Raw genomic sequence first — 12189 nt, forward strand, 5'->3', positions numbered from 1 at the left:
TCAGTCACGTAGTGCAGTCCAAGTCAAATATTTTAAAGATTTTAAAATACATCTGGTTAATTTCAAGTAAATCGCTTTAATGAGATGACTGACTGTAATAACAATGTACTAAAGCAGCTGGTAGTTAGTGGAGCTCTTCAGCAGCCCTTCAGCTCACAAGAGGACCAGCAGCTTCATTATGTGTCATTTATGAGGTGTTTTGTGTGTGTGTGTGCGCGCGTGTGTGTGTGTGTGTTTTTCTGAGGTACGGGGTGGTTACTCAGAGGTTAACGGTGTTAAATAATACTGTTTTGTAGATGTTTACTGTGCTAATGAGCCCTGTGTGTGTGTGTGTGTGTGTGTGTGTGTGTGTGTGTGTGCGTGTGTGTAGTTTAATATTTTATTAACACTTTATCAATCTTTGTAACTAAGAGACTAACAGAGCTAGCGGATATGTTTGTAAATGTTTCATCCAATACTTAGTAGTTCAGCATGTGTGATGTTAGTTCAGCTGGGTTCTTCATTGATGTATTTTCAATGAAACTACTGTGATGTCCCTTAAAATGAATACCTAATGCTTAAGTTGTATGTGTAGTTATAGTAAAGACAAGTTTATGAGATAGTTCTCTTGTACAGACTTGTTTGAACACAGTAAATTGTAAAGAAAAGTAGCTTTATCGTTTGGCCACAAGATGGAGTAACAGCTCCTTAAATAGAGACAAGTCAGGGACCATGTGGACTGCTTGAGCTGATATCGTACCCAATGTCAGTTCTTTGTTTCAGTCATAAAATGTTATAGGTGTGTTATGCATGTAAGTTTAGTCAAGTGATATTTTTATTATGACTATAAAAATGGTAAAAAAAAAAAAAAAAAAACAGCAACTAAATACTGATAGTCTGTAGTGAACGTGGTCTTTGTTGCTCCACCTTGTTCGTAATAAGTTCCTGTTCCTTTGAGGGATGTCCAATATTCAGTGACGTTGGCTTATATTCCATATTCAGAAAGTCCAGTGGCGGGGTGTGGAATCTCCTACTGCGAGAGTGGTTCTCCTGCGGGTGCTGAACAAAAAGCAGGTAAGATCATTTCAGGATGTTGAACTTACTTTTATCCTCCAAGAAAAAATAAAACCAAAAAAGTACCTTGGAATTGACTGTATCTTCTAGACATGCGCTTCTCAATTTCACTTTGACCGTGCGGAAAAGTTTATCAATGCTGTGTTTTTACCACTGAATGTAGTTTAACAGTAATAACAGCTGTCTAAATAATGAAAACTTTAAATTGCCATCCATGTTTTATTTTTTTTATTACAGATACACTTGTAATATAAACTTTGAAACTATTCTCCCCTCTGAATATCTTATTAGTTTACAGGACATTGATACAGGGCTTCTAAAGCAGCTTTCAAAGGTGCAAGGCGGGATTTCATTTCTTAATTCGCCATTTCACAAGTATTGGAGTCTCACTGGCTGTTGATGTGGAAAGTGCTTTTACACTTGCTCCTATGTATGGACTCGGCAGGAAATACATGTGCAGTGAACATCATCTCTTTCTCATCAGGCTAAATGTAGTGACAGGGTCGAGCAATCAACCGTAGGCTCTTACCCACTCTTATTTTTAAATAAACTTCTTTTTATGCTGTCTAACCAACAGGAACAGTGAGAGACAAGTGTTGCCTCTTTTTCTTCACATGCTTTGTAGAAATAGTAAGGGAGTCTTTTAATAGAGTCAAAGACATTCAGAAAGTTATCTTCGTCTCAAAGTGTCAAATAAATGGTAACATCATAAATGTATGCAACAAACCCTCCTACTGTGAGTGTTAAAATGTGGTCTCTTTACTTCTTCGGAAACACTTTGTTTCAGAGGTGGATCTAAAAAGACGCCACAAGAAGGAGTTTAACTTGACTCGGTTGGACTTGTACAGATTCCAAACTATCTCTCATTAACCAAATATTGTTATTCCTCTCCGCAGAACAAGTTTTTCATCATGAACACAGACAAACATCCTGCTGGATTTACCCCCTCAGAGGAAGACGGGACGGGTGAGTATCTGATTCCTTCTCTATAGTATGAAAGCCTACGTGATCAGGCTAGCACTCATTTCTCCACAACTGCCACCATCCTGCCTCCCGCACTGCCTGAGCGCACATGACTGTAGAGTACTGAAAGCTGAAGGCGTACATGTGGAGGGATTTGTGCAGGCTGCAGCTGATAGCAGCCCATAAAGTCGCCAATGTCATCATGCACATGTATTATTCTCGAAGGGTTTTTAATATATCCTTCTTACTTTTCAATGAAACAAAAAGTAACACAAAGTATTTACACATACACAATGTGTCAACATGTCACTGTTTCAGACGTTTGCCGTGATGCTGCAGATGCAAAGCCAAAGGAAGAGGAAGAAGAGAGGGAGGATAACTCGTTAAGCGAGAATGGAATGCAGTGTGCTGAAGGTGTGATGGATCCACGTAAATGTACCTACACACACACATATGCTAAATATCTTTGACATCTTTCCATCACGCTTTACATTTTAGCCATTAAGCTCACAGCCTTTTTTTTGTTCATGGACAATGTATACAGTCAGAAAAAATGTTAAGGACGCTGCTACAGCCTCAACAAAACACTCATATTTGAGTCTCACATCTACTGAAAGAACTAAAAAAAATGTCTTTATTATTAGCGTGGCCACTATGTATTTCTGTGTTTATGTGAACGTATGTTTTAAATAATTTCACATACCAAAGTGTGGTAGAATTTTCTTAACACATAGAATAGGTTTTTATTCTTTGACTTCAGTTAAACATGAAATAAACATGTTAAAACGACTTAGTAAGAGGCTTTCATCAAACAGCAGTGGAATATTATCTACTAGGGAGAGATGACATATGAAAAGTCCGAGGTGCCTGATGTAAGGATTTTGAAGGTTTCAGGTGCTTTGGTTACCTTGCGGTTTGGTCAAAGGCACTTTTTTGTGTCCTCTGCACCGGTGCTCATCATGATGTTTCATTCCATTCCGTCTAAAGTAATTTGCAAGTAGTTCTCAGAATAATTTGGTATAACTCTCAGTATTTGATTTAGTCAGTTTTTAACAGTTTAGGTGGAGTTAGAGCAGTAAGATGAGTCCCAGGTCTGCTTTATTTATGCAGTGTGATGTATGGTATCATATAGTTTGGGTAACACTTACATTTTTTACAGCCCACAGCGTAATTACTAATAGTGTACCAGTACAGTGTGTACCTATATATATATGTGTGTGTGTGTAGGTACAGGGGAACAAGATGTGAAGTTATAGAAAAAAGGTAATACTAGGCACTGATTCTGGAAAAGGATAATGCTGTGCATGCAAAAGTACATGCTTTTAATTTAATTCTAATGCTGTGAGCACCACAAATTAAATTCTATTCACCTCACTTGTGGTAAAGGTGGAGGCAGAATCATCTTTGAGCATGCCAGTATTGTTTGTCACAAATATTGTCTTTTCAATTAAATATGATTTTGATGACAATATAAAGCTTTAACAGGGAGATCTGTCTCAGGCAGAGATCAAGCCTGATGAATTTAATCTACCTCTGATTCTGGTAGCTAAAATGATATGAGCATTTACATAAATTGTTACCCCCTTATTGCATAACTTCACATCTTGTTCTGCTGTACCTATATATATGTATTGGTACATACTGCACTGGTGCACCATTAGTACAAAAGATTACACTGTAACTCTGGAGTAATTATGCTGTACATTGCAGGCTGTAATCTAAAGCAGGACCATAATTAGATATTCTAACATCATTGATATGATGACATTGCCTTATATAAACTCTGCAGTGTACCCTCACACAAAGCAGGAAGATTTGAACTGTGATTAGCTTGTTTCACTCATAATAATTTGAGTCTCAAAATGTTTTTATCAGACTTTCGACCTCAGTGCTCCATATGTCGCTTAGAAAAAAGAACATGGTGTTACAGACAGCTCTCCTATTTATTTCTGACTGCCACCCATCTGCCCCACCGGGTGCACTTCCTAAAGCCCTGCTCTGCGTCTGATGCATAGCCTGCGGTTGACTGCTCTTAGACCCTGGACTCTATATCGGGCCTCTCGGAGCTCTGTGTGTGCAAAGTTTCCATAGCACCTCTGAGCGCTTTCCACAATACAAGGCGCTGCTCTTCAGCTCATCACCAGTCACCGCCAAGACCACAGTGTGGTTTCTGGATGGAACTGAGTGTACGGGGGGTTGGTTGACACTTAGTAAGAGGCTAGGTGAGAGGTCCTGCAAACCAAGCCTCAGGACTCTTGCATGTTGTGGTGATGAGACGTATGCATATGTGTGAACAGATCCTGTATGGTATGGAACTTTGTTCTATGATAGGTAGAACTTGACTTGACTTGAAGTTAAGACTTGTGGCTGAGCATATGGTAAGTATAAAAGAAAAAAAAACAGGGAAAACTTGCACGTTGTTGAGTGCTGCAGGCCGATGGAAGAACTTTGTCTGTTTTCAGCATCTGTGACACATGCAATATATAATCAATGTGAAATCTCTTTTTAAAAGCAGATGAGGAATTGGTGTTGTTGTCGTGAGGCGCCTGCTGCGTCTCTCTCCTGCCCTGGTTCTAGTTTCTGTGTATTCAGAGGAAATGCCTTCCCCTTATCTCAAGCACACATCTTCTGAATCTTTTTGTGACACTATACATCGGCCCAAATAAAGCTACCCACACTTTGGAGACGTGCTAGTACTGATATCAAACTAACAACTATAAATACAAATGTAGAAGTGAAGATGTCAGTGTTTCACATTCTTGTTGGAGTGGGGTCTCATCAAGCTTATTTAGCACCTTACTTGGAAGTGAGAAAAAGAAATATCAACTTTTGTATATGTGCTATACATCACTCAATATCTTTGTTTTATTGTCACATGATTCAGTCACTTCATGTCTGTGTAGAGCAAATGTCCTTCCAAATATATCCTTTGCTTGTCTCTTGCTTCCTCCTTGCTTAGGTGCAATAAAGACCGAGGCTGAAGAGATGGACGATAATGAGCAGTACTCCAAGACTGAAAAAGAAAGCGAGATTGTACCAAAAGAGGAAGCAGAGGGGGCCAGCGAGGACGGGATGGAGGAAGGATTTGATGAAGAGAGGACAGAGGGGGACGATGATGAGGAGAGGGATGGGGAGGGGGATGAAGAGGGAGATACTCTGAGCGAGCCGCAGGACCTGTCGCTTGTAGACTATTCACGCTACGACAGTGCCACCCTGACAGACGCCCACACAGCAGCAACGACAGAAGGGGCCTACGTGCCTGGAGCTGTGGCCCCCCGCATCCAGGCAACAGGCAAGCTCAACTGTGACATCTGTGGCCTTTCCTGCGTCAGCATCAACGTACTGTTGGTGCACAAACGTAGCCACACGGGTAAGCACAGGAACACAACCCAAACACCTGACCTCAAATACAACAGTTGTGCAATCATCACACTGTTGATAGCATTAGGAGATAGTGTCTTGTATTGGCTAGTTCAAAATGTTGAGTCGACTAACTACGATTAGGAATGCAAGATTCTGCATCAGACATGACGCATGTGTCCTAACCAGTGCTACAGAAACAGCAAGAGATTGTGAAATACCCTCCTATTGTTATTCATATGTAAAGCACATGCAATAACTTAGTGATTTGACCACAGTGACACATAAGGCAACACATAGTACATCTACGGTCTTTATCATGCCCTGAATTGTGCAATTCATGCAGTAACTCCCTTATTTATATGGTTCATCAAGGTTTAAAGTATACAACTTAGGAGCATTAGTAGAGCTACAGTACGGAAAAAGAATCCTCAACCTGAACACTCATAGTACACATATAAGTTTTCTGTTGTGGTCAGCTTATTCTCTATCCACATACACATTTGTCATTGCTGTATTAGCACACATATTAAACAAAAAATGAAATCTACAAACCCTGTAAAGAATTAAGGTCAGAGTTCTGCTCTTATATGTAGCATATCATTTCTTCCATAATTCTTCAGTATGACTAAAAACACAGAAGTGGTATATTGATCATTTTTGATTATAAGAAATTAAGATATTAAAGCTGCCACGCTCCCTGTTGTAATCCATGGTGCCTTTACGTCGCTGGATTCAATGTGATTGCATCATGACTTATTTTCAAAGATCAGTCATATTGAATTTAAGAGAACGAGGTTATTGATTTGAGTTGTAAAACGTACATTGACGTTACAATTTTGCGTGACACAAAGTTGTAACGTCAATGTATGTTTTACAACTAAAATGAGTAAAGATGAGTAAAGCTGAATAGCAGAATAATGCCGCCTTCAGATGGAACTAATGAGGCTGTATTTTCAACATGGGAAGTCTACTACACAATATTCTGGGTGTTTGTGTGGTTTGAGCCGTGAAAACATTGTTTCTAGGTTTCTGACAGTCAAAGTGGATGTCGCCTTGTTCCCTTTTCAAAGATGGTGTTTTCTGCAAATCATTGTAATACAAGGAACAAAAAAGGGGTTGATAATTAAAGTATATGATAAAAAAAAGTTTATTTTTTTAAAATATCAACATAGGAGCTATCACAGAATTGTTGTGAACACCACATTATGTGACTTACAATGAGTGAACTGTTGTGTCATCAAAGAGTTAAGAAGTAAATATGTTGAAATGTGAAATGCACAGGACTGTTTTCCATGGTGCTCATGTGTTTTTGTCTCATTCAGGTGAGAGGCCATTCCATTGCAGTCAATGCGGGGCCTCCTTTACCCAGAAGGGAAACCTGCTTCGCCACATCAAACTGCACTCCGGGGAGAAGCCTTTCAAATGCCCCATGTGCAGCTACGCCTGCCGTCGGCGTGACGCTCTGAGCGGGCACCTGCGCACACATTCTGGTACCAGCCAGCCACATACACACTCTCAATCACTCACACGTGAGGCTGATGTGCACTGATATAATATGCACCGGTGTACAGTATCGTGTTGGTTGGTTTCTCACTCCTTCAGGTTGTTTTCTCACTTCTTTTTAAGCCTGCACACATGAGGTCTGCTGAGCCTGCATGGTTCTTCCAGTAACACCCTGCCATGCACTCATTCGGTTACACACATCACATATGACATCTTACTCATTCACCTCTGGAAACTTACTCATTCACTGTCAGTTCACGTGTTTCACCTGCAGACATTCTGCAGATCATCAGTTTTGTATGAAACCATGTACTTAAAGAGATAATACTCATTGCGCTGTTTAAGTGTTGTCAAATGGATGTTTCATGTGTTAATGTTTAACTGACACTCCTGCTCACAGTAGAGAAGCCCTTCAAGTGCAACCACTGCAGTCGCAGCTACAAGCAGCGCAGCTCCCTCGAAGAGCACAGAGAGAGGTGCCATGTGTACATTCAGAGCAAAGGTCCTGCTGAAAGAGGTGAGCAGGCATCGCAACACTCAACGTGTCTCACCACCACGTTCTGACACTCACTTCATCAAAACATCATCGAAACTCCCAACTTGTATTCTTTGCAGACACACACACACTTCACACATGCACATGTAGCTGTTAATGTAATCAGACCACTGCACAGTCTACATAAACACATTTGTACATACACAGCAGGCTTACAACTAAAGCTGTTATTGCTTACAGATCCTGTTTTTATAGCCTCATTAAATTAATGAGCTTATGGCTGTTACCCCATCATTAGAGCTAAATAGGTTATGGCTGCTGTGGTGTGGCGGCACAGCGCTGTGAAGACCGCTTTTCATGTCTATAGCAGCAAAGGGGAAGAGAGTTATGTAGGGCAAATGTTTCAGCCCAGCCACCCAGCACACACATACAAACATAACCCTCTATGTCTGTAACCTCCCCCCAAAAATGCCTTTACTGACAGGACAGTTGCACAGTTGCAACACACACAATGCTATGCTTCTGTGGTCACCAAATGTCGTAAGTTTACGCCTGATAGTGCCGTAGTGGTGAGGAAGTACATCCTCATCCTGTGGTCTCCTCTCCTGCACTGGTGAAGTAAAAAAGTACCAGGAAGTGAGGTCAAAGGAGCTTCTGATCTCAAATTAATATCTCGTTCCTCCCAGTGCGACTTTTCTGAGCAGCTAGGGTGTTTTGCAAGATTTTTTTTTTTTTTTTTTTTTTTTTTTTTTTTGCCTCACTTTATAAACTCAAAGACATTGACAGGTGGACAGTCGCAGCTCAGTGGAAAGCTTGATTGTAGTTTTCATTTCCTCCTGTGCCTCAACTCCTTTTACTCTCACTTTCTTGCTCTCAAGCAGAGGACGGCCACACATCCAGGACTCCGATGGGCACTGAGCGTGCTCTGCTGCTCGACAGGCTCGCCAGCAATGTAGCCAAACGGAAGAGTTCAATGCCACAGAAGTTCACCGGTAAGAGCAGCGTAACTCACAACACAGACATGTAGGAGTTGAGCAGAGACACTGACTTCAAACAGAGAGTTGTGTTTTAATATTAAAGGAGCTTATAGCATTCATTTCAAATTTGTTTTTCATTCATTTAGATTGAAACAAAAAATGTGAATGTCTGCATTTTTTAGTTTGATTGATATGTTTATTTACTTAATATTTGCTATTTTACCCTTATATCTTAATTTTAATACTGTCCACTTGTTTACTGACTTTTTAAATGTGAAACTTCAGAGCTGCTACAGCTATATGCTGCTCTGTTTTTTTGTGCTTTCTGCTGTGCATTTATGCTACTTTAGATGACAGAATTCATGTTTTGTACAGTATGTGAAGTTGTCTGTCTGAGCTACTTGTTTGTTTGTCTGTCTGTTTGTCTTTGTGGGCCTCCATCTCTTGCCAAAAAGGAATTGAGGGCAGAGCACCTGCCTCATACCTGCACACCTCACAGAGTGTTCTCCACTGCCCTAAATTCTCAGCAAGAACTATGTCATAGGTGGGTATTGGTAACCATACATGCGTGAATAAATGGATACATGTTAAAAAGGGTAACATGCTCTTGAAACCTCTCGGTTTAATTATTCACTTTGTGTAATTTCATTCAAACTCAGCGTATTTGCCTGAGTGATAAATGATCAAAAGATATGAGTTTCAGTAAATGGCTGTCTTGGTACAGCAATTTCCCAAACTTTATGGGCGTTAACACACACACACAACGATTTTCAATAGTTGGCTTTCACCTTTCTGGTTAAGTCTAACTAACATTGGGTTGTAGTTTCACAATCAAGCCTCAAGCTGCTCGCAAAACGAGGGTGTATTGGCAAAAAAAACCTCCTACGTCTCTCTATCAGGTTGACAAATGAAGTGAGATCTTTCAATATGACAACCACAGGGGGAAAAGAGAAGTAATGTCTGCAACCGCAGAGAGAGAGAACAGGCGGGAGGCGAGAAACGTGAGCAGGTGCTTCTATGTCTATACTTCTGTGGTGCAGCTGCACTAGAGGCCTTCGTCTGCGTCGTCTGCTTCCTCTCAGCCCTCTGTCCTCTCATGCCTCCAAGCTCAACTGCTGGCTCAGGATGCTAGATGCTTTAAAGTCTCTTTTGTCCTGTGAACCTGGCGTTCCCCAGTGTTGCTATGGAGGTTTTCCTTTTTGTTGCCTGGGGCTACACATTTTTCTCCTTTGCCTCCACTCAACACCAAAGTGAGGACCCCTTAGAGTCCTGTCAGGATTACTGTTAGATCTTTTTCCATCTGTAAGCAATAACTGCTTTAACTGCTGCTTGCTGTCTGTTGTATTTCTCTGGTCATGCTCTTAGATGAAGTATATGATACCTCCTCCTGCGGAGTCTTGAGTGCTCTTTCTTCTCGTGTTGCTGGTCTAGGCGACAACGGTGTCTGCCTGGACTTGAGCTTTAACAGGGAGCTGGTTCCCCGAACTGACGTCAAGGACCCTCTGCCGAGTTCCCCAGGCCCCGACTCCCACCATCAACAACAATCGATGCTCACAGACAGCGACCCGGCTCCCTCCCACAGGCCCTACCCCATCCCGTTAAGCCGCAACGACATCAGCCCCATGGGCCTCACTAACGGCCACAAGATGGGCATGCCACTCCTGGGCCTCCCTCATACCGCCCAACCACCCCTCGGCATGGACTCATTCCACACTGACGGCTCCCAGATCTCCCAGCCCATCATGTACAGCTTAGGGCACCTGCTGGGGGGGCTGAACCACCAGAACGGTGTCCCTCACCCACACGCCCAGCCCATCCCTTTGTCCCCTCTGGAGGCTTTGCGGGTGGTGCGGGCCGACGGAGAGGCCGGAGGGCTGCCCGGGGCGGTGTATCCCTGCGGCCACTGCAGGGTGATCTTTCTAGACTATGTTATGTTCACCATCCACATGGGATGCCACGGCTTCCGCGACCCACTCGAATGCAACGTGTGCGGCCACCGCAGTCGGGACCGTTACGAGTTCTCCTCACATATAGCCCGTGGCGAGCACCGCCTAGAACTGAAGTAGCTTTCATTCATGCAGACATTTACATGCTTATACAAACACACATACACACACACACACCTGCTCATACAGATAACACTGTATGAGCACACACACAGATTTACTCATATAAGTAGCTAGTAGTATCAGAAATGAAAGCATGAAGTAGCAGCTATCTCTCTCTCTGTCTTGTGTCTGTGTTCGAGTGTATGTGTGTGCATGTGTGTGTGCGTGTGTGTGTGTGTGTGAGAGAGAGAGAGAGACGTTAAAGGAGTGTGACGGGTTTCAGAGTGTTCTTAGTCATACTGTACTCATCTGAAAAGATGGTCTGTAAAGTGTTTATGCGGGAGTAATTCTACTTCCTATTCATACATAAATTTTTACTTAATGTTCTTCGTTGTAGCCACTGTTTATATCATACAGAACTACATTCAAATGTTCAACAAAGTAGCAAATATGAGTGAATTGCTATCTGCTGTAAATGTTTTATTGTTATCTTTGTAAAGGTGTAAAAAATAAAAGCAAACCCTTTTTTTTCTTTATCACACCTACTGTAGATCTGCACCTTGTTGAGAGAGGTTTTGCTTCTCTGAAAAAGACTTGCCAATTCAAGACTACAGAAAAAAAATCCTATTATCTAGAAGGTCACATGTCTCCTTGTAGGCTGTGGTTTTGAGAGTGCAGTTCACGGCTTCAAAGGACATCACTTCGCTCTGCACCATGTGTTGGTTTCTCACTCCTGAATATTACATTCATTTAGTGCTCCCGCGAGTTAGAAATGGCACAGTTTTGCAGAGATGTTTTTGTCACATAGTACAAAAGTAGAAATAGGACTTACAAATCTATTTCTAATCTCTAGCACTGAGGTTATGGGGATATAAATGGATTTTGAGGTAGGTCTAAATTAAATATATGGTGTTGCTGAACATCATAAGAATTCTCTGACATCAAGTTAAGGCTGTATTGTCAATGTTAAATGTTAAATCAGGAACAAAGAGAATGTGTACCTGTGCCCCTGCAGTATCTGAGAATTGGTATGTTCAGAAAATGATCACATGAGGGCGGAAATGTCGAATGGCACTTGTCTTGGTTAGGAGACTGTTTCCTAATTTCATCATAGGATTGAGGCATCACTGTGTCTTTCCCGGATGCTGAGGAGATGAATGTTAGAGGATCGCAAGTCTCTTCACACCAGCATCCATCTGCTGGTGGAAACTTGGTACTGCACGACGGTGAATTAGTCTCGAGATGTTTTTCGGTGTGCAGTATCGCTCACACAGTTGGATGTTTGAACTTCACTTTGTAGAATGATGTATGCGCAGAGTTTGACACTAGAAGGCTGTTTTCACATTCAGCTGCTGAAAGTGGAGAGTTTCTCTGTGCTTATTGAAAATCAGATTTTAAGGAGGTTAGCCTACAAGTTTGATTTGTGACATCACAACTAGTTTGGAGCCGATCCTGGTCCAATATTTAACTTACACAAGTGTGATGTAGAAACTTTTAGCCTCCAGTGCACAAACACTGTGTAAGGACGCTTTTAATCAATAGTTCATTCTTCCCACTTCTGTTTCACTTCACCCACATAATGGACAGTAAAATTACTTCAGTCTGTAAGACTCAATATATGGTAACTTATCTGCATATGGGAACTTTTGACCGGAAATTTTTAAAATGACCAGGTTTGGGAAGCTCCACTGTCTTGGGGCACTGACAGCTAAATCTGTCTATTCAGATTGTATCAGGGGGGTTTTGGCAAATACATTACACAGACTCTGACTAGCATTAGTCACTA

At 41.6% G+C, this 12189-nt stretch overlaps 1 protein-coding gene across 6 annotated transcripts in view; it reads left to right on the plus strand.

Moving 5' to 3' along the window:
* LOC121882025 (DNA-binding protein Ikaros-like) overlaps nt 1-10944 on the plus strand; it is a 32239-nt gene extending 21295 nt beyond the window's left edge. For 3 of the 6 annotated variants that reach the window (XM_042389929.1, XM_042389936.1, XM_042389946.1), the window contains 8 exons: nt 982-1053; nt 1950-2019; nt 2335-2451; nt 4976-5386; nt 6702-6869; nt 7283-7399; nt 8257-8370; nt 9787-10944. In XM_042389929.1, coding sequence (XP_042245863.1) covers nt 1965-2019; nt 2335-2451; nt 4976-5386; nt 6702-6869; nt 7283-7399; nt 8257-8370; nt 9787-10421 — 1617 coding nt within the window. In that variant the 5' untranslated portion in view covers nt 982-1053; nt 1950-1964 and the 3' untranslated portion in view covers nt 10422-10944. The remainder of the gene's footprint in view (nt 1-981; nt 1054-1949; nt 2020-2334; nt 2452-4975; nt 5387-6701; nt 6870-7282; nt 7400-8256; nt 8371-9786) is intronic. The other 3 variants (XM_042389956.1, XM_042389964.1, XM_042389973.1) reach the window with 3 other exon arrangements.
* The last annotated feature ends 1245 nt before the right edge of the window (nt 10945-12189 follow it).

This window comes from Thunnus maccoyii, chromosome 2 (genome assembly GCF_910596095.1).
Source record: "Thunnus maccoyii chromosome 2, fThuMac1.1, whole genome shotgun sequence".
NCBI lineage: Eukaryota > Metazoa > Chordata > Actinopteri > Scombriformes > Scombridae > Thunnus > Thunnus maccoyii.